At 31.0% G+C, this 22723-nt stretch overlaps 2 protein-coding genes across 8 annotated transcripts; one reads left to right on the top strand and one right to left on the bottom strand.

Annotated features, from left to right (window-relative positions):
• Nucleotides 1-7045: 7045 nt before the first annotated feature.
• On the top strand, nucleotides 7046-18257 carry LOC118063010 (uncharacterized). Of its 5 annotated transcripts, none has more exons than XM_035076920.2 (4): nucleotides 7046-8196; nucleotides 8811-9355; nucleotides 10507-10568; nucleotides 18121-18257. In XM_035076920.2, the coding sequence occupies exons 1-3, from the start codon at nucleotides 7506-7508 to the stop codon at nucleotides 10546-10548; spliced, it is 1278 nt and encodes a 425-aa protein (XP_034932811.1). In that variant the 5' UTR covers nucleotides 7046-7505; the 3' UTR covers nucleotides 10549-10568; nucleotides 18121-18257. The 5 variants fall into 5 exon arrangements, with proteins under 5 accessions (XP_034932811.1, XP_034932806.1, XP_034932812.1 ...); XM_035076915.2 differs by having other exon boundaries at nucleotides 8811-9424; XM_035076921.2 differs by lacking the exon at nucleotides 18121-18257 and adding an exon at nucleotides 14079-14249.
• Nucleotides 11820-22505, bottom strand: LOC118063011 (putative anthocyanidin reductase). Of its 3 annotated transcripts, XM_073405761.1 has the most exons (7): nucleotides 22293-22505; nucleotides 18426-18632; nucleotides 18096-18313; nucleotides 17847-18006; nucleotides 17344-17554; nucleotides 17051-17258; nucleotides 11820-11981 (listed from the first exon to the last, which is right to left on the bottom strand). In XM_073405761.1, exons 1-6 carry the CDS (start codon nucleotides 22426-22428, stop codon nucleotides 17093-17095), a joined length of 1098 nt encoding a protein of 365 aa, XP_073261862.1. In that variant the 5' UTR covers nucleotides 22429-22505; the 3' UTR covers nucleotides 11820-11981; nucleotides 17051-17092. The 3 variants fall into 3 exon arrangements, with proteins under 3 accessions (XP_073261862.1, XP_073261860.1, XP_034932814.1); XM_073405759.1 differs by lacking the exon at nucleotides 11820-11981 and having other exon boundaries at nucleotides 16937-17258; XM_035076923.2 differs by lacking the exon at nucleotides 11820-11981 and having other exon boundaries at nucleotides 16937-17258; nucleotides 18426-18593; nucleotides 22293-22502.
• Between the last annotated feature and the right edge of the window lie 218 nt (nucleotides 22506-22723).

Genomic DNA, 22723 nt, shown 5'->3' with positions numbered 1-22723 from the left:
GTTGGACAAACTGTGCTATTACTTCAAATCTTTTTGAACCTACGTCAATTCACCAAATTTGATAATATAATAAGATTATTTTACAAAAATAAATCATCTTTAACAAGGCATACCAGAAAAACTTTGTCGATAAGAACAATTGAAATGACCACCCCTTTCTAGCATAGATAAAATTGAAATCTTAACTTATTCTCTAACCTGGGTGATAAACCAATATTTTATCATTTATTTTATAATAATTGTGCTTTTGCATATCATAATTATTATCATAATAATCATTTTTTCATACTAAATATAATTTAGGATCAATTTAAACATTAACCAAAACTAAAACAATAAAAGAAATTACTAATGTCTTAGTATAGTAATAGTAGTTATTCATGTTATCTTAAGTAATATTAACATCAATAATAAATTATGGAAATTAAGCATTGTTAACTACTCCATAATTGGGATACAAGAAGAGATATTATAATTGTACTTGCTTTTATGGAGTTTCATAATGGACAAGGGTAGGAAGGGATTTTTATCTCTATAATAAGAGAGTTAAAACATATAAATATCCAACTTATATAGATATAGAAGTAAGTAGGGTGTTCTTCGACCTTGACCTGTGTGTGTGTGTGTGTGTATCTTAAATGATTTGTATAGCTTTTGTTTAAATTTTAATTTACTTCATTTTTTAAATCCATATTTTATTTGTTTACGAACCATATACTTTACTAAATTGATCATGAAAAAAAAACTATGTGAATATAGACATTGGTTATAAAAAAAATCAACAATTGCATTTTGTTAAAATAGAGGTGGATATAGAGAATAAAACATTTTTGTGGAGTTAGAAAAAGGTGGATGATGCATCCTCCTCTCTAGAAACCTCTATTGACATCCTTAAACAAGAGCATTAACTATTATTGTTTTAACCACTAGATCAAAAGAAGGATGGAGAAACAAATTAGTGAGGAGTTGTTGATTGATAGAATGATATATTGATGAATAAATGAAAAATACTTTACCATGGAGTGCAAGATAAAATTTCACCTTAATCTCAACTAAGTTTAGGCAATAATATAAAGATCATTTGCTTAACATCGAGATTAAGTATGATTCAAAGTATATATTTGATAATGTAGTGCAATGTACTTTTGAAAAGTGTTTTTCACTTGAAAATATATCAAAATATTTTTAAAATTACTTTTAAACAGCTCATCATAATCATCATAAAACACTAAAAAAGTATCAATTTGATATTATTTTATGATTTTGATATGTTAATATAAAAAAAATCTAAAAAAAAAACATTTTGAAGCATTTTCAAATGAAATGTAAATTTAAAACACATTCAAATGTAGAAATTACTGCACTTCAAAACTCTCATTCAACCTTGGTGTACAACTAATTTCCTGTGTGGATAATGTAAGCAAAGTATGTCCCTGAAACAATAAAAAAACATGTTAAAAAAAAAAAAAGCAATGACAATGTCACAAATTTACCATTGTTTGACATTGGTTTCAAGGATGATTTGAGCTCTTATAATGTCCGGTGTATAAATTAGGATCTCTTCATCTTTTATGGATAGCTTGATGTTATATTTTTCTTTTAGTATAAGGGTGTATTTGATAATGTGGTATAAAGTATTTTTTTTTAATTAAAAATACATTTAAATAATAATTTTTTTATATATTTTTTTTATTTTTAATATCGACTCATTAAAACCATAAAAACATATTTAAAAAATTACTTTAATATATTTTTAGATAAAAAAAATACTTTAAAAAACATATCAAACCAGTAAAAACAAACATTCTAATGACGAGATAAAGGGATTAATGGCTTTAGTTTGTTAAAAAAATGGTCGAAGAAGGTTGCCGCTTAGGTATAGGATATAGGGGTTGAGAGGGAGATGAGAGAACAATGAAAAAGAGAAAAATAATGATAGAGAAAGAAAGAGAATATTTATACCAAGTGGGTTGTATAAGATATATGGATTAGATTAAGCTGACTAAGTTTAAAAAAATCTTGACCCACAACTAGATTTATGATATTCATTTATTTTCTTTTGTTGTCTTACTATCATCTATAACATTCATATTATCTAAATTTTACGAGTCGGGTCAAGTCAAATATTATAAATGAGTTAGTTTTTTTAAACACCCTTAACAAAAACTAAGTTTTCTCCGAATTGCTCTTAAAGGTATACCTCTTATATTATCATGGTATATTCATAAAAATTAATAAAACTTTTAGGATGCTAGTTTTAAAGTTCAAACTAAAAAAAAAAAAAGAGAAGAAAATATATATCTTTAACAACATACTGACTTTTTGAGATTCATATACTCAATTCTAAAAGTCTTTTAAGGGATGATAATGGAGATCAATATAGATGGATCTTTGTCTCGTAACATATATACTAGTTTCACTTAAATTGAAGATAGATAATTTTTAAGTACAAAATCTATTCAATATCATTTGTAGTCATTATGTAAATCAAACATATTTTACTTAAGCATCATGATTGAAATGTCACTCCAATGCTATAATCATAATTATTAAAAAAATTAATATAAATTATATATTATAGCTTCATTTAATAATTTAAATTTTTAGATTTAAATAATTATTTTACATAATACTAGAATTCTAAGATCAAGCAATTATAAATTTGAATCTCGCCACTTTTATTCTTGTAAACTACAATATATTTGAAAATAAGAGTGATGATATTTGAATTTATATAAATTCATGATTAAAAACTAATAGCACAAAATAATATGAACTCTTTTGGTAATATTTTAGTACAAATTGTATACAATATCATTTGTAGTCATCATATAAATCAAACAAATTAAGATCATACTTAAACAAACATTACGAGTAAAATGTCACTCCAATACTATGGTCATGATTATTACAAAAATAATATAAATTCTATATTTGAGTTTCAATTACCAATTTAAATTTTTTGATTTAAATAATTATTTGATATAATATTTTTGACTAAACAATCATAAATTTAAATCTCATCACTTTTATTCTCTTAAACTTTAATATATTAATTTTAATGTATTAGAGAATGAAACTGATTAGATTTAACTTTTTACAACTTCATAAATAAAATTAATAGTATAAAATAATATGAAATTGTATAAATTTTAAATCTAAAAATATTTTATATAAGAAAATATATTAAAAAATAATAAAATATTCTAAAAGGGAAGGGTGAAATCCATAATGCACTAATCTTTGATTTGACATCACAATTTTTTTTCCTTGGTTTTTACACCCGACTATCTAAATTTTTAAGGATACCCCTCAAATTGTTTTGTCTTTGGATTTATTCTATGTTTTTTTTTTTTTATTATTATTTCTGGCCAATTTGTAGAGCTATGGCCCAAATAGTTGATTTGTTTATTTATTTATTTAAAACAAGCTCATAGACTCATGGTATAAAGTATGGACCCGTGATGTATGGCGGGGCCAGGTCTAGTGTAAATTATATCTAATAATTTAAATTCTTAGAATAAGATGGTATCGAAAATAACAATTTCTTGCAGAGGAAAGTGGCCATGAAGTGGAGAGAGAGAGGAGAGGCAGAGGCATCCAATAAAAGTGAAAAGATTTGAAAGGTTTCCATAAACGACAATGGCCACAACTCATCTGCCCCAAGAATACACCCATCAAACGTCAAAATCAACTTTAATCATGAAAATTTATTACTCGTTGATTTTAATCATTTCATCCTTTTAATTATCAGCAAAAGATCCTGGCTCTGTACTTCTCTACTTGCGTGCCATCGCACCCACCGCAAAATAATCAACAAAAAAGCATCCCAAACAGATGCCCTAAATACTACATTTGATTATAAGCTGTTGCTTTTAAATTATTTTTTATTTAAAAATATATAAAAAAATAATTTTTATTTTTTTTATAATAGATTACAAGAACTTAAAAATATTTAAAAAATTAATCTCAAATAAAAAAAAATCAATTTTTTTTTGAATTTTTGTTCTTTCATATAAATATTTTATGTTATTGACGTAGTCGTAGAGAAAATTTTAATATTTTTCATGGTTTTTTTTTAAAAAATTTAATACTTAAAGGTATTGGAGCATGCTTAACACGTCCCCAAATCGTGAAGGGCACATGTACTTTTTAGATGGCATGTGTAATGCCATTCGATATATGTAATTGGACTTTCACCGTCTTCCTAGATGTGTCGTCGTGTCCTTTTCTATTTAGAGCAACGTGTGATAGATTATGGTGGTTGGACTTCGATGGTCATTTGATTCCCCTCTTCTTTTCTCTCTCATGATATGTAATGTACATCATTGTTCTATTTGTTTTTTACTTTTTAATTCTAGTCCTCATTCTATTGATTTGTTATTTCGTTCCCTTTTCATTTATAAAGTTTTTATTTTTTTTAATTTAGTCTTTCAATTGCACTTTCTCATATGTTTGATTTTTTTGTTTTGATCATTATTTTTTAAAAATTTTATTTTTATCATTAGCACTTTTATTAAAGTTTATTTTTTATTTCAATTTCATCATTCAATCAAATTTTTTATTGTTTTATTTTTTTTTAGTTTGACCCTTATTTTTTATTTTTTTCTTTTATTAAAGTTGTTTTTCAATTGAATTAAACCCTTAAATTGAAAATTTTTGTCCCTTTAATTAATTTTTTTTTCTCACCCTCATTGTTTTTCCTTTTATGTAATAGTTTTTTCCTAGTTTGACATTTAAATTTATTGGAAATTCGGCTTTGTACGACCTTATTATCCTGCATTATTTTTTTTAATATTAATTCTGTGATTATCTTCAAGTTTTTTCTATGTGTTTATCCCGATCTAGTAGGCTTAGTCATGATTTTTCCATTTTTGAATATAAGTTTTTTTAATTGTTCTATTTCTATTTTATTTTTAAGGTATTATTCCAATTCATCTATAATTTTTTTTATACAAATGAAGTTTATTTTTTAAAAATAAAAAATATTTATTTTTAAATTATATTACTGATACGTTCAGGTTTGCATGATATTTCTTACGGTGTGGATTTATTCAATTAATTTCATTTATGTTTAGTTTTTGAGTCATGAGTTTTTAGGGTATGAATTTATCCTTTATTCATTTAAATAAATATGTTCAATAAATACAATCAAATACATATTTTATTTTTTAATTTAAAATATCTTAATCTTGTTAGCATAAAATTTTTAATTTATATTTTTAAATTTTTTTTTATATAAAAATATACCAATATATTTAGTTCGCATACAAAATGCAGTTTAAAAGGCTATAAAGTCCCATGTTCCGTGGATATACAAGATTGCGTTTGGTTTTTAGGTAGCTTTTGTAGTTGTGATTTGAATAAGTAAGTTTTTTAAAAAAATATGGTTAGACGTGTGGTTAGTTTGATTTAGATATATGTTTGGTAAAATTTATGGTTGAGGTTTATATGCAACAAAAAAACATGTATAAAAATATTTAGTAGTTGTGTGGTTACCCGGGGTTACTTTTGAAATTGCTTTTTTCTTGAAAATGTATTAAAATAATATATTTTTATTTTAAAAAAATTAATTATGATATCAATGCATTAAAATGATCTAAAACACAAAAAATTATTTTGAAGTAAAGAAAAAAAATAAAAAAATTATTAAATTTTTTTCAAAAGCTTTTTTGATAAGCAAAAACAAACAATGTTTTACAAAAACTCGATTAAAAAAACATGTAAAAATTACTTCATGAAAACTGCATACGTCAAACTCAATTTTTTAATAAACCCTACAATATAAAATATAATTTTTACAGTTATCAAATACTTGTTATATTTTTTGAACCACAAATGCAAAAACATGTGCCAAACAAATGCAAAACAAATTCACCAAAAAAAAGTGATGGGTTTTTGTCCAGATGAATAACGGTAGCGTTGTTTTTTTTTTTTTTAATTATTTCATATCCCTCCATGTCATGCAAATAAGAAGAGATAGAATAATTTTAGTTATGATTTAACAATAATAAATTTTTAAAAATATATGTATTTGATTAAAATTATTATGAGATGAATCTTTACATGAAAAATAAATAAAAAAATAAATTATTTTAGTTTTTACAAAACTAAAGTTTTTTTTTAAATTTGATGTAGGATTTAGTATAAAAATATAAAAAGCTTTTTAACTAACAATTATTTATTTATTTTTTATTCTAAAAAAACAGAAACTATCTTAATACGAAAAATCTTTTAATCATTAAGTGGCTAAAATTTTATAACACTGTGTACCAATCCATGTCCTTAGCTGGGCTGGGTTTGTCCTTAGCTGGGCTCGTTGAATTCAACTGATTGGATTAGGTTTTGACTGATTTGGTTGCTTTAATTATTGTATGTCAAGTACAGTGAAATATAATATTTTTTTTATTTAAAAATATATTAAAATAATTAATATTAATTTATTATATTATTAAGTGAAATACCCTTTATTTACTATATTTCTAAACATTCACTTAATGTGTATTTAATATTATGATGTAATGTGTTTTTTAAAAATAATTTTTATTTAAAAATATATTAAAATATTATTTAATTTTAATATCATAATATTATAATTATATTAAATCCATATTTTTTCAAAACAAATACATTTTAAAATATTTATGACTTGGGTCTTGTCGGTCCGATAACTGTGATGTTGTGTGGCAATAGCAATTCAGGCGAAAGCATATTATAGTTAGAAGGAAAAAAAAAGTCATTTCAAAGAATGTCAGCTGTAACTGTCGTTTATTACACAAGACACCACAGACCATGCTCTTTTCACGTGGGGTTGTCGTGTTGCCCACGGACCAAAGATTCTCCATTTCTTGTGTACAAGTAATTTGTTTTGGTTACTGATTTTTCAGAAAAGTATTTTTAGTTTTAAAAAATATTTTTTAATTCTTAACACTGATTCATTGAAATAATTAAAAAAATATTAATTCAATATTTTTTTAATAAAAATTATTAAAAAAAAAACATCTACAATCTAAAATGAGTTACTATTCCCTTTTTTGTCTTTTAAAATGGGTTTTCTTTTGCCTTTTTGGTTGTCGATTTGTCTTTCTCTTCCTCATCAGTATGGACACCCATTTTAGTAAAAGCGCCAAATTTTTGCTTCAACTGGTGATTGTTCCCAACGAGCCTGCACTCTAGGAAAAAGTTCAGATTTTTTTGGATGCTTCATGAGAAATTTTGGTTCTTGATTCTTGTTAGTTCTTAAGCATGCTTGATTGGTAGAAAGGTAATTGCAGGGAAAGAAAGTTCTGTAGCAAAAGTAAGCTATATAGTGACTAATGGTATGTATATTCAGATACTTCTTTTCAGCTAGCTTTCATGGTGGAAAAAGAAAAAAAAATGGGAAATGCAAAGTGATGATGTGCTTTTTAGAAATGATGCATGTAGAGGAGTTTTACTTTGGAAAGTTGTGTTTTTGAAGCCCAAGAAGCAAAAGAAAGGAGTGAAGGACAGTAGAAGGTAGAAGCATGCCAACAGTTTGGTTCTCTTTGAAGAGATCTCTACATTGCAAATCAGAGCCATCAGAGGTTCATGACCCAAAATCGACAAAGCATATGAGTACAATCTTGACGAGAAAAGCAGGAAGGTCTGGGTGTTCAAGGTCCATAGCAAATCTCAAAGATGTCATACATGGAAGCAAAAGGCACATGGAGAAGCCACCAAGTTGTAGTCCAAGATCCATTGGAAGCAGTGACTTTCTTAACCCATTAACCCATGAAGTTATTTTAAGTAACTCAAGGTGTGAGCTCAAAATCACAGGTTTTGGCGGGTTCCAAGAAGGGGTTGATAGTGGTGTTATTAGTCATGGTAACAGCCATAATGGTGTTAGTGGTGGTAGTAACGGCGTTGTTGGATCAACTTTTGTTGGTACTTTACGGCAAGGAACCCCAGGACCTGGAGGACATCCTACAATGCACTATTTCAACCCTTCAATTAGGAACACAGCTACTCCTCCAAGAAAGTCTCATTTTCTTTTATCAGACAGAGAAGTGCCTGGATTTGGAGGTTCTGGTATATTTGGTGCTGGTGGACATTCAAGCAGTAGGGTCTCTCTTGAGACAAAGTTTAATGGTTTTTCTACACTCACCTGCCATAAATGTGGAGAGCAGTTTAACAAATGGGAAGCTGCTGAAAATCATCATCTCTCCAAGCATGCTGGTAAGAAACTCCAAATTGAAATTATTTGTTAATTAATCTATACATCTTCCATATAATTTCTCAATCCCTTTTTGAGTATTTTTTAGTTAAAAAAAAATCTTTGAGGTTTGCTTTTGTCCCTTCATTGTTCTCATATCCTCACAGTAGCAGCGACACATTTTATTCTGACCTCAGATTGAGTGAGAACCTTCTCCCTGTCAAGGTTTTTTCAAGACATGATTACGCTGCAGGCTTTGCGGCAATTGAATTGAGTTTTCCGTTTACTTTGCTGTTAATTTGAAACAGATTCTTAACCGGAATCAAATTGTTCTTTCGATTTCAAAATCTAAATTTTATAATTTATTAGATACTCCGCAACAAGCCATTTCTTTTATCCTGCTAGATCCTCTTCTGAAACCTCCAAATTTTAGTGAACCTGAAGAGAGGCGTAGTAATTGGTTGGTTTTGATCACTTTTAGCTTTATATACTTGTACACGAAACAATTTAAACTGGTATTTCATTTTGATGTTGGTCTCTACAATTCCAAGTCAATTAATTTTAAGTGGTTTGCTGTTCTTGAGATTTCAGAGCAGCTTTCCTTATCAGCAGCTCATTATATTTCTCCTTTTGACAGTCACCGAACTTGTGGAAGGTGACTCATCACGAAAAATAGTTGAAATCATATGTCGAACGAGCTGGTTAAAGAGTGAAAACCATTGTGGTCGAATTGAAAGAGTGCTGAAGGTTCACAGCATTCAAAAAACTCTAGCACGATTTGAAGAATACAGAGAGATGGTGAAAATTAAGGCCAGCAAGCTCCCAAAGAAGCATCCTCGGTGCATAGCTGATGGGAATGAGCTTTTGAGGTTTTATGGCACGACTGTTGCATGTTCTCTTGGCGTAAATGGTTCCTCAAGTCTATGTGTGTCTGAGAAATGCTGTGTTTGTCGAATTATTCGAAATGGGTTTTCAGCCAAGAAGGAGCTTAAAGGTGGAGTAGGTGTGTTCACAACTTCAACCAGTGGACGAGCTTTTGAGTGTATTGAAATATTTGAAGATGATCCATGTATAAGGAAAGCTTTGATAGTATGCAGAGTGATTGCTGGTAGGGTCCATAGGCCTTTGGAGGATATACAAGAAATATCTAGCCAAACGGGATTTGATTCTTTGGCAGGGAAGGTTGGTCTCTATTCAAATATTGAGGAGCTTTATCTGCTCAATCCTAGAGCTCTGCTTCCTTGCTTTGTGGTAATCTGCAAATCCTGAAGAAAAGAAAGAGGATAATGCTTCCATTATATTATGAAGATATGTGAATCCCTTTTACACCTTTGTTTAGAGGAGTTTTTCTTGAATCTTATGTCTGAAGAATTATGATTCTTCTTTCAAGGTTACTGTCCCTTGTCAGTATATCAAATTTTGTGATTCTTAGTTTAGTTGTATCTGCCCCTCAACACATTTGCATATCTCATGCTACTGTATTTCTTCTTCTTCATTTAGGTTTTTGTGTTTTGATGAAAAAATGAACGAAAATGTTTATGCAACCTTGTCCATGATTGGAGTTTTAACATTTAACAAAGTTTTTATTCTAGTTACTTGCTGGTTAGTAGGTAGTGACAGATTCAAGATTTGGGACACATTTATTAAGAAATAAAGTAGTATAAATGAGGACCCAAGTTACTTTGAAAACACATCCTAACATTGAAGGTGAATTTAAGATCGAATACTTTCAAGTTTCAAGTAATTCAGGAATTTAGGAAAAATTCTGTCTGATAATTAAACAATGAACATTTGAATCCTGTATTGTAACATCAGGTAGCCCCAACTGAAAAGGTTACACATAATTTATGAGCTTGCAGGTAAATTTGAAATGTACTTGAAGTTGCAGACTTTTCCTTGATTTATATGCTAGCGCATTAATATTTGAAAACTTCAAAGTCTTGCACACACGCATCAAAATCTCTAGACAAAATAAATCCAGCTGTTTATGTTGTTTTATTAAGCGATGCCTCACTTGAAAACAAAGTAAAAGAATAATCAAATAAATCATGCTCAGAGTCCATTTTATATATTCACAGGGAGGATCACGGACCCATCTTTCCTCAGCAGAAATTAGTGAGCTTATGGATAGAAAATGTGATGTGAAGATGTGCTTTCTTACAAGAATGATAAATTTTGTTGTCCACTAGCATTACTCGGTACAAAAACTGCATGTGGTCCTTGTTGGCAAAACCAGCAGACAAAAATCTAGAATGATTACTGTACAGCTAGATTTATTTTGTCTCTTATATTCACATCCCAATTTGAATTTGTGCTGTAAATTCTTTGATCAGGTTACTCTTTCTTCTGGAGTTTCTCGTAGATCCTCATGGTGAAAAAGCAGCTAATGTTCAAGGTGAGGTTAGGGCCCCATTTCTCTCTTATTTTAAAAATGGTAACTTTCCAGTTGCATTTATAAGGTATACTCATTGCATTTCCTTGCTGCAACATCTGTTAAGCTATAAATGCTGGCACATGCACCTCATAAATGTACCCCAACCGATGCCGCACTTCTTTGAAATTATGATTCCAGAAAAATGAATGGGATTCAGTTTTCAGTCTTAAATATTTGCGGGGGGGGGGGGGTAGTTTGAGATCAGATGAACACAAATTAAAGATATTTAATGCAGTTGATGTGGCCCCTGTGATTTGGACTCCTCGTATGGTGGGATTCCACCTGCTGAGCTATGTTCAGATTAGAGGTTGCTTGCTACTACGTCGATATCGACCTGGTGATTTGATTATAGCAGATTTTTTTTTAATTCTTATGTTAAAATCTAATAGTTGTACTAACATCGGGCATTTTACCATGCCGACATTCTAAACTCACCCTCAGATTAGGTCATTCTCTTGTAGAAAACAATGGCAGCATCGGCAAAATACCAATGCCAATTTGAACCATTTTATTTGAATTTAGTGGCTTTTTTTCATCATTCATTCAAACCAGTGGTTTCACTTGTAGACTCATCCAGAAATAATAAAGGGTATGATAGCACTGTAACAACAAAGAATCAAAATGAAAAGACAGCCCAGAATAAGTTGAAAGAAGGATTCTGATGGAATAATAGAAGTGTCTTTCTGAACACAGATTCCTTCTGTGTTCATATCTGTGTATATTTTTTTTGTCCCTCTTATCCTCTCATCTTCTGCTTCCTGCTGTCAAGTATTTAAATGGCCATGCCCTAGCATGTGCACACTTGGTAGACAAGGATGCATGTCCTTCCCCTAAAGAATCATACCAGGCTTTAATGGTCCAAACATTGGACCAAAACAACTCTGCAAACTCATTGAGCTTTTCATGGGTCAATGTGGCTATAATGGATAGGATACAACTGAAACATGGTCCCACACTCCTGCTGATTAATGCATAGTAACAAGATCGACGTAGCAAACAGCAAGGCAATGAAAGTGAAAGCTGTTATGTTGAGAAAGCTGGTTTTAAACGGATCTGTATCCCTTTGATTTAATCCATGTTGCCATTATCTTTCATGACGTTGGCTGTTTGTTATTTCCTATGATATTCTCGTAGTTCTTGCAACATTTTATAGTTGTTGAACTGCATTAAATCAGTGTATGCTCATTGATCCGGAATAAATGTTCACTTGGCTGCTTTATAACATGCATTTTATTACCATTCAATTGCGGAGCATCTCTGGTTTGATTACAAACTAGAGTTTTGTTCTGCCAGCTGATATGGTGTTAAGGTGCCCGCAATCTGTGCCTTTAGAACAGTTTATGTAGGGCTTCTTTCGGCAATCGGATTCACGTCCTGTCAGCATTTATAATAGCAATGAATTTTCAGAATTAGCAATGTAGGGCTTTGGAAAACAATATCTTGACAAGATAATACAAGAGAAATTCTGAAATGTTTTTCTGTATTTTTCACTAAGTGAGTTACAATATATATATGCATCAAGAAGTATCAAATCCCTTAATTCTAGGATCTAATAAACATAATCAGATCCTTTTAATACTAGGCCTAGACAATAATTAAGATTTTTAGAGAGAATCAAGGGATATACAACTATAACAGAAATTAAACAAAGAAAGAAGAATATAGTGACAGTTATGAAAGAAATAGAATAAGAAAAGGAGAATATATTGACAGCTATAAAGGAAAGACTGACAGCTATTAAAAAAATGAAATTAAAAAAAAGAGAATATACTGACAGCTATAAAGGAAAGACTTACAGCTATTAAAGAAATGAAATAAAAGAGAATATATTGATATCCCCCTTCAAATTGATGCGGGTAGATCGAACAACATCAATTTGCAACTGAGAAACTTATGTCGTTGGCGTGTCAAGGCTTAGGTAAAGGCATAAGCTATTTAAAGAGCAGTATTGACATGAGGAAGAGTGATAACACCTCGAGTAAAGGCCTCCCTAATATAATGACAGTCCACCTCTATGTGCTTGGTGCGTTCATGGTAGACCGGATTCGCAGCTATTTGAATAGCACTAGTATTATCACCATGAAGTGGAGTAGGAGCAGTTGGGGGAAACCCAAGTTCAGAAATAAGACCACGTAACCACACAATTTCAGAACAAGTGGCAGACATGGCGCGATACTCAGCCTCTGTAGAAGATTTAGAGACACAATCTTGCTTCTTACACTTCCAAGAGATCAAAGCATCTCTAAGAAAAATGCACTAGCCTGTAATAGACTTTCTAGTATCCGAGCAGCCAGCCCAATCCGCATCACTATATGGACAACATAGGAGATATCAGGCCTTGTAATGGTTAGGTAGATAAGACTACCAACAAGTTGCCTATATAAAAAAGGATCAGGCAAAAGCTCGCCTTCATCTTTTTGGTATTTCACATTCACCTTCATTGGTGTATCAACAGCAGTAGCATCCTTTAAACCAGCTAGCTCAATGAGATCCTGAATATATTTATGTTGATTTACGAACAAACCATGATCTCTAGAGTGAACTTCCAGCCCCAAAAAATATGTGAGATGTCCAAGATCTTTCATTTGAAATTTACTATGCAACATATGTTGAAGCTTGGTGATCAACCCAATGTCATTACCAGTGAGGATAATATCATCAACATAAACTAAGAGAAATACCATATCAGTGGTGGTCTTGTAAAAGAAAAGTGATGAATCATATTGACTTTGTGTGAAGGAGGTGAGAAGAGTATTGCGAAACTTCTCAAACCAGGCTCTAGGTGCCTGTTTCAACCCATACAAAGAGCGTCTGGGTTTGCAAACTACATTAGAAGCCTTTGTGGACATACCAGGTGAAAGTGTCATATAAATCTCTTCCTTAAGAATCCCCATGCAAGAAGGCATTGGTTATATCCATCTGATATAAAGGCCAAGCTTTAGAGGCTGCGATAGCAAGAAGTGTTCTCACCGTAGTCATCTTAGCAACGGGTGCGAATGTTTCTTCATAGTCGAAGCCATATTGTTGTTTATTGCCAAGAGCAACCAATCGAGCTTTATATCTATCCAAAGATCCATCAGACTTGAGTTTCACAGTATAAACCCACTTGCTACCAATGAGCTTGACATGTGAAGGACAAGAAATAATGTCCCAAGTATGATTGGCCGTAAGTGTGTGAAGTTCTTGCACATGAGAGAAATAAACTTATTGCCCAATCTGTCAAGTGTGCTTTCTTAGGCTATGTTGTCACCCAAAAAGGATTTCTTTGTTATGATCCACATGCACGTTGAACTCGTGTCTCTAGGAATGTCATATTTTTTTAAAATCAGCCTTTTTTTTGCACCCAACAGCTTTCAGTACTTCCTTCTCTATCTGTTTTACCATCTTTTTCTAAATCGCCAACACCAGTACAAAGGTTTAAACCTGGTTATGTTTATCATCGACACACTCTTGCTTTTACTCCTTCTCCAGGTCTCATTGAGGTTCCTTCACATCTTCCTGCAGCATCTGATCATGTTCTGCCCATTTCCTATGATCCCCCTCCTCTTCGTAGAAGCCCTAGACCTCACAAACCTCCTAAAAGGTATGGTTTTTCAACTCTTGTGGCTATGTCTACTACTTTATCTTCTATTTCCATTCCCACTTGTTATAAACAGGCTAGTACACATGAGTGCTGGAAACAAACAATGGAGGCAGAACTTCACGCACTTACGACCAATCATACTTGGGATATTATTTCTTATCCTTCACATGTCAAGCCCATTGGTAGCAAGTGGGTTTATACTGTGAAACTCAAGTCTGATGGATCTTTGGATAGATATAAAGCTCGATTGGTTGCTCTTGGCAATAAACAACAATATGGCTTCGACTATGAAGAAACATTCGCACCCGTTGCTAAGATGACTACGGTGAGAACACTTCTTGCTATCGCAGCCTCTAAAGCTTGGCCTTTATATCAGATGGATGTAACCAATGTCTTCTTGCATGGGGATTCTTAAGGAAGAGATTTATATGACACTTCCACCTGGTATGTCCACAAAGGCTTCTAATGCAGTTTGCAAACCCAGACGCTCTTTGTATGGGTTGAAACAGGCACCTAGAGCTTGGTTTGAGAAGTTTCGCAATACTCTTCTCACCTTCTCCTTCACACAAAGTCAATATGATTCATCACTTTTCTTTTACAAGACCACCACTGATATGGTATTTCTCTTAGTTTATGTTGATGATATTATCCTCACTGGTAATGACATTGGGTTGATCACCAAGCTTCAACATATGTTGCATAGTAAATTTCAAATGAAAGATCTTGGACATCTCACATATTTTTTGGGGCTGGAAGTTCACTCTAAAGATCATGGTTTGTTCTTAAATCAACATAAATATATTCAGGATCTCATTGAGCTAGCTGGTTTAAAGGATGCTACTGTTGTTGATACACCAATGGAGATGAATGTGAAATACCAAAAAGATGAAGACGAGCTTTTGCCTGATCCTTTTTTATATAGGCAACTTGTTGGTAGTCTTATCTACCTAACCATTACAAGGCCTGATATCTCCTATGCTATCCATATAGTTAGCAAATTTATACAGGCACCTCGACATCTTCATTTTGCTGCAGTTCGTCGTCTTATTAGATACTTAATTGGGTCCTCTACTCGTGGGTTGTTTTTTCCTAAACATTCTACTCTTACCTTGACTTCCTATAGTGATGTGGATTGGGCTGGCTGCCCGGATACTAGAAAGTCTATTACAGGCTGGTGCATTTTTCTTGGAGATGCTTTGATCTTTTGGAAGTGTAAGAAGCAGGATTGTGTCTTTAAATCTTCTACAAAGGCTGAGTATCGCGCCATGTCTGCCACTTGTTCTGAAATTGTGTGGTTACGTGGTCTTATTTCTGAACTTGGGTTTCCCCCAACTGCTCTTACTCCACTTCATGGTGATAATACTAGTGCTATTCAAATAGTTACGAATCCGGTCTACCATGAACGCACCAAGCACATAGAGGTGGACTGTTATTATATTAGGGAGGCCTTTACTCGAGGTGTTTTCACTCTTCCTCATGTCAATACTGCTCTTCAAATAGCTGATGCCTTTACCAAAGCCTTGACACGCCAACAACATAAGTTTCTCAGTCGCAAATTGATGTTGTTCGATCTACCCGCATCAATTTGAGGGGGGATGTCAATATATTCTCCTTTATTTCATTTCTTTAATAGATGTCAGTCTTTCCTTTATAGCTGTTAGTATATTCTTTTTTTTTTAATTTCATTTCTTTAATAGCTGTTAGTCTTTCCTTTATAGCTGTCAGTATATTCTCCTTTTCTTATTCTATTTCTTTCATAGCTATCACTATATTCTTCTTTCTTTGTTTAATTTCTGTTATAGTTGTATATCCCTTGATTCTCTCTATAGATCTTAATTATTGTCTAGGCCTAGTATTAAAAGGATCTGATTATGTTTATTAGATCCTAGAATTAAGGGATTTGATACTTCTTGATGTATATATATATATATTGTAACTCACTTAGTGAAAAAAACAGAAAAACATTTCAGAATTTCTCTTGTATTATTTTGTCATGGTATCAAAGCTAAAACTCTAAAATCAATTCATCTTGTGTAAATTCTGAAATCAATTCATCTTGTGTCTAGTTCCTTGTCTGGTTCTTCTATTCTGTTTTTCTTGGACTTGATCTTTTGGTTCTTGTTTCTAGTTAAATCATGTCTCTGGAAAGATCTGAACATTTTCTTGTAGCTGTCAGTCTTTCCTTTATAGCTGTCAGTATATTCTTCTTTTCTTAATTTCATTTCTTTAATAGCTGTCAGTCTTTTCTTTATAGCTGTCAGTATATTCTCCTTTTCTTTAATAACTTAATTCTAGGATCTAATAAACATAATAAGATCCTTTTAATACCAGGCCTAGACAATAATTGAGATCTTTAGAGAGAATCAAGGGATATACAACTATAACATAAATTAAACAAAGAAAGATGAATATAGTGACAGCTATGAAAGAAATAGAATAAAAAAAAAAGAGAATATACTGACAGCTATAAAGGAAAGACTGACAGCTATTAAAGAAATGAAATAAAGGAGAATATATTGACATATCTAACGACCAATAGTTGTGGTCATTCTTCATTTATTTCTGTTTGACAATTCTACCTGTCTCGAAGAACTGTTACAAAGCCATGTGGTTGTTTTTTACTCAGGAATATATTAAAATAATATATTTTTTATTTTTTAAAAAATTATTTTTATATCAACGTTTTAAAATGATCTAAAAACAATATATATATATAAAACAAAAAATATAAAAAATTTCAAAAATATTTTTGAAACACAAAAACAAATAGGATTAGAGGTTGCGTTAAAAATTACACAAACTACAATACTATAGTCATAGGCTACGAATATCAACACTTAATTTTCAGTGAGAATTATACCAGAGATTAGTCTTGTGGAGATGGTAAATGTGATAAGCAATATCAATGACATTTGCTTTTAACATGCGGTAGAAAGCCTTGATCCAGGCAACAGGTGATAGTTTCGCTTATCATGTCTTTAATGCTATGCTTGTACTTAAACCCCATGTCTCTGAGCTTCTTTGAAGAAATCTCTGGAGAAATTGAACCTTGTTTTTCCTCTGCTAACCTGAAGATGTAAAGAAAATGTTTCAAGTAGCAAAAATCCTATATGAATTGTTATCCAACTTTACACATCCTAAGAAAAAACTTACCTCTGGACGTTTGAGCATGGATACTCTTCTACTAGATGATTAATCAATTGAGACAATACACAACTGTGGGCACAGCATATGTATCGACCTTCTGCTCTGGTCTGCTCCATTAGAAATATATGTGCATCGCATATATCGTCAATGTGAACCAACGCAATTGAACCCATTCTAGCATTAACAGCTGATAGTATTGAAAAGAACTTGGTGTCACCTGTAGAAGTAGCAAAAATTATACGTTACTATGAAGATTATTTGTTTTACAAGTGGATGGCACCTACTTGAATGATTATTTGGCCTGAAATACTATGAAGATCCGAGTGTTAAGATTGTCATGGAATTGGTGAAGTCATTGATAAGAAGTTCTCTGAAATAATTTTTGAATTGTTGAATGATGTATGCAGACTACGTTTATTTACTGTATGCATCGAGTAAGATTGGCTACGACCTTGCATGGTAGAATTGAATTCCCAGGTATCAATAAGTGAATTTTGCTAGCTAATTACCTGTTATTGGAGATAGGAGTACTTGAATGCTTGATGGAACACTTGAAGTTAGGAACGCACCAGCAACAGTAGTGGTTATTACTGAAATGAGATCGATACCATTATCCTTTGCATATTTGAATGCTGCTTCCTCCGTAAGACGCTTGGAGAGTACATAAATCTGTGAAAACCAAAATATCTCTCAATCTAGGAAAGTGAATCAACTTTTTTCTTGGTGTTGTTTAGAAAACAAGTAGCTAGAAGCTTTACCCATCCAGGTGGTTTTGTGTTCCAGACATGATCAATGGGAGTCTGGCAAGTTTCATCAACTACTTGTCTCCATTTACCAGCTGTGTCTTTAGCAGTAAGAGTACTAATGGAGGATGTGAAGACAACTCTTTTCACAGTATTGGATTGGGAGCAAGATGTGAGAAGGTTCAGCGTTCCTTCAATCGCAGGGTCGATGATATTACGCTGAACATAGTTTTCTTCAAGTTTGCGAAGAATGAAGAAACAAAGAGTAAGCCTACCCTTTCATGTACGTAATCACACTGATTAAAGAACTCTATATGCTTCAGTTCCAGTTAAAGAGGGAATTACCATTGTCTTCGTCTCCAGCAACATGGAATTCCATTGAAGCTGCAACATGAAATACACCATCACAGCCCCTGACTGCCTCGTCAAAGCTGCCTTCTTCTCGCAGGTCAGCTTTGAATAATCTCAACCGGTCAGCACCCCTCCCCGATGATAAAAGATCCAACGACTTAGCTGAAAATTTAGGTGCCATTTCCCCCCCCCAATTAGATGCTGGTAAAATAGCATAATAAACATGTTCGTGAACTTGAATCGATGAATTCAGGGTGCACGAAATCTGATTTTATTTTTTTCTTAATTATGCAATGTGCATTTTGTGGGAGACACTCATAAAAGGTGGTGTTTTTACTTTGCACAGGTGGTTTTTTATTTATTTAAAAATATTTAATAAATTTAATTTATTAAAGATTGAGTTTTATCAAGTTTTATGATCCATGTTACGGGTTAAACTGGTTGATTTATTTTTTTTAATTGGTATTTTTTTAATTTCATCACTTGTTGATTAGGAATTAATTTTCATGATTTATTTTGATTTACTTTATATTAAGTTGTTCCAGTTTCATGACTTAGATTATGAATTTTGTGGGTTAACTTGAATTGACTCAAATTGTTTTATTGTGTTTTTTTTTTAGATTTATATTTCTTTCAATTTTATTCTTCAATAATATGTTAATTGAGAATTGTATTTCATAATTTATTTTTTATAAGGTTATTTAAGTTTCATAATTTGAGTCATAAGTTTGACAGAGTAACCTGAATTGTTTTTTTAGTTTGCTTACTATGAGGTTATCCTAGTCTCAGGTCCTAAATTATGGGTTTGGTGAATAAACTGGATTGATTCAGATTTTTTTTTTATCATTTTTAATTGATTTTTTTTTCAATCTCATCTTTCAACATTGAATTGATTGTAAATTGAATTTTATAGTTTGTTTCAAAATTTTTTTTATTAGGTCATCTTTGTCTTATGACATAAGTTGTGGATTTGACAAGTTAACATTGATTAACTTAGATCATTTTGTCTTTTTTTTTATTTGTTTTTTTTTTTAAATTCTTCATTGAGTTTTATAATTTATTTTGATTTGATTTTTATGGGGTTATCATGCTTTTATGATCCATGTTGTGAATTTGACAGGTCGACTCGAGTCGAACTAATGTGTTGTCATCTCAATACTTCTTTAAAATATGTCGTCTTGAATATTTTTACTAATCAAACAATATTTTTATTGGTTGTCTCGGTTGTTTTTAGACTCGTTAAGTCAATCCTGTCATATTAGGTTAAACCCTATATAATTTGATTTTTTTCAACTAGAAAAAATATTAGAAACACATGAATATATTTTTTTTTATATTAAGAAAATTTGATCTGATCACCAACAATCTAGTCTAAATCTAAAGAACTAATTTGCCTAGGTGTTATATTGTTTCCATTGTAATGGATTCAATTTTTTTACCTGTGTAATAATAAGTTTTTTCTTTCTATTTGTCCTTTTACATTTTTTTTTTAAGAATAGACTTTATAATTTGTTTTAGTGTTTATTATCGAGGTTTTTATATATCAAAAACATCTTGATTATAGATTGATGTTTATATATAATAAACATCATGACTTTGAATTGATGTTTATTTTGCAAAAACTATTTTGGATTTTTCTTTTGACAAATTATTGACACAAAGGGATGTGTTGTTTACACGCACCATCTTTGAGAAAGCCTAGACCATGATGATTCCAATAACATTAAGGAAGGCGGTATTATGAAGTTGGAGGAGCTTGCACGCCCTGCCACAATGCCCAGCTCTGATGCGCTGACACATGTGGTGCATGCACCATGCCCTTATCAACTTTTTTTTTTTTTTTTTTAATTTAGTCATTGATTCTATATTAATTTTTTACTTGAGTCTTGATTTTGATTGTATTCGAGACCAAGCTTTTTTCTTTAAATTTAATCCTTATTTTTTTAATAAATTTTCAATTTAGCCTCAGATTTATCAAACTCGAGTTCAATGAAAGTCTCATAATAAGAGAGAAGGAATATATATATAAAAAAAGAAACGAGAAGGAATAAGGAAAAAAAAGAAATAGCTATCCAACATAATTATTGTATTCTGACATGCCCATGACACGAGTCGTGAATATTAAAGTAATCTGAATTGACCGGGGCTAGTCAAATATATTGCAAGTTCAATATTACATCAAAAGAATGTGTCATTGAAATCAAGTAGAGTCTTAAATAGATAAGAAACATCGCTTTGCAAAATTATAATTCTTTACACATGTTTCTTGGTTTTTTTATTATTATTATTTTTATAAAATGCATGCATTTATTTGTTACACAACCTTAATTTCTTTTAATGTTGTAGCAAGCACTAGTAATGCATGCACATTTTTTTTGGAGTTGTGTAAAACATTAATCCAATCTATAGTGGAACATGAGATAGGTAGCTAGTAATGACTATGGATCCTCTATCTGCATGGTAAATTATTGTTACCTCCTTTTTATTCATTGTTATTAGAATTTGGATTTGTCAGGTGAGCCTAGATTAACTCCAAAACGATGTTGTTTTATTTATTTTTTAAATGAAACTTGTTGTTTTGACTTTACTTATAAGCAAGCATGAATTTTGCTAAAGAAGAGGCTTTATTTCAAAGCTAGATTGTATTAGCTTGTAATTACATAAATTTGTGATTTTTGCAGAAATGTTCAACTTGATATCAATTCTTTTTAGATTGTTTTTTATGCATAATAAAGCGCAACTCACTACTGCAATTAACAAAGATTGATGGAATTTGTTTCAGATATTTTATCATTTTAATTGATTATTTTTTAATTTTATCATTTATTATTATTTCATTACACACCCAACCACCTCCTTCATCTCATCTACATTGTTAAAGGCTCATTTTAAAATAAGCATAATAAATCAATGTTCCATTATCAATGAAATTTACTCTATATTCTTGTGAAGATAGGCATCTCAAACCATGTAATATATAGTATTTTCTTTTTCTTCACCGAGAAAATTCTTTTTTATCGGATCACATCCCACTAACAATTATATTTTAAGGTGGAAAAATATTAGAAACATGTATATTTTTATTTTGTAAATTACAATTCTATAAAAGTGCCATTATATACAATTTCTAATTAATTAATCATATCTAACTAATAGACATTACATTTTTAATTTAATGAAAAAAATATTTTTAGAGAGATCATCGTTATAAGTATTGGATAATAGAGATATAGTTATCTTTTAATTTACTTTTCATTAAATCATCCTAATCTCACGACTTAGATTGTAGATTTGACAAGTTAAATATTGATTGATTTTTTTATCTTTTTTATTGATTTTTTTTTTCAATTTCATCATTTAACATTGTAATTGAGTTTTATAATTTGTTTTAATTTGCTATCTTTTTATGAGGTTATCATGGTTTCATTTTCATTATCCATGTTATGAATTTGACAGGTTGAATTGAATCAATTTAATATGTTGTTATCTTAATATGTTTTTTTTAAAATATTATCTTGAATTTTATACTAATCAAACAATATTGTTATTAATTGTTAGGGCTGTTTTTGGACTCGTTCATTTAATTGTGTCATATTAAGACAAACCTCATATAATTTAAACCAACATCAATCTAGTCTAAATCTAAAGAACTAATTTGCCTAGGTGTTTTGCTGTTTCCATTGTTATGGATTCACTGTTTTTTTTCCTTTCCTGCATAATAATAAATTTTTTTCTTTCCATTTTTGAAGTTGTATAAAAAAATTTGATCCAATCTATAACGGAAAAAACCAAATAAATGATGAAGATCATATACAGCATGAGCATAAAAGAAGTAAAGGAGGAGGAGTTCACGAAACAGACCGAGATCACGTAGGGTGGCATGAACCATGTAGCCTCTCTGAAGAAGAAGCTTCACCAGCCAAGACCCTATGTAGCCATTGGCACCTGTAACACAGTATGTAGGAAGAGCTCCCTCTGTGTTCTTCTCTTCCTCCATTTTCCTCGACTCCACTCTTGGCTAGCCTCTCTTGCTGGGCTGCTTTGAATGGCGCGTGTAATGTCCTATTATATCAATGAGACAATAAAACAACTGTACAGTTCTTCAATTTGTATTATTTAATTAAAACAACTTTATTTATTTATTCATTTATCTTGGGAATCCCACCTTTTTTTTCATAGTAAACTCTTGAATCCAAACAAAAAATAAATTATTATTTTTTTATTTTGTCATGGATAGGAAATGAATGTGCTGTCTGTGTGATGCAACGATTGCCAAGTATTCTTGGATTCTC

Source organism: Populus alba, chromosome 1 (assembly GCF_005239225.2).
Source record: "Populus alba chromosome 1, ASM523922v2, whole genome shotgun sequence".
Lineage (NCBI taxonomy): Eukaryota > Viridiplantae > Streptophyta > Magnoliopsida > Malpighiales > Salicaceae > Populus > Populus alba.
Note: the sequence above shows the minus strand (reverse complement) of the source record. Positions and strands in the feature narration are given on the sequence as shown.

What these genes read in the sequence shown, in the direction of transcription:
- LOC118063010 (XM_035076915.2), top strand. Translation starts at nt 7,506, where the DNA reads ATGCCAACAGTTTGGTTCTCTTTGAAGAGATCTCTACATTGCAAATCA. An exon ending in TCATCTCTCCAAGCATGCTG is followed by an intron (nt 8,197 to 8,810) that starts GTAAGAAACTCC and finishes TCCTTTTGACAG; the next exon opens with TCACCGAACTTGTGGAAGGT. An exon ending in CTCTGCTTCCTTGCTTTGTG is followed by an intron (nt 9,425 to 10,506) that starts GTAATCTGCAAA and finishes TTCTTTGATCAG; the next exon opens with GTTACTCTTTCTTCTGGAGT.
- LOC118063011 (XM_073405761.1), bottom strand. Translation starts at nt 22,428, where the DNA reads ATGGAGGAAGAGAAGAACACAGAGGGAGCTCTTCCTACATACTGTGTT. An exon ending in TGCTGGAGACGAAGACAATG is followed by an intron (nt 18,314 to 18,425) that starts GTAATTCCCTCT and finishes GCAAACTTGAAG; the next exon opens with AAAACTATGTTCAGCGTAAT. An exon ending in ACACAAAACCACCTGGATGG is followed by an intron (nt 18,007 to 18,095) that starts GTAAAGCTTCTA and finishes TGGTTTTCACAG; the next exon opens with ATTTATGTACTCTCCAAGCG.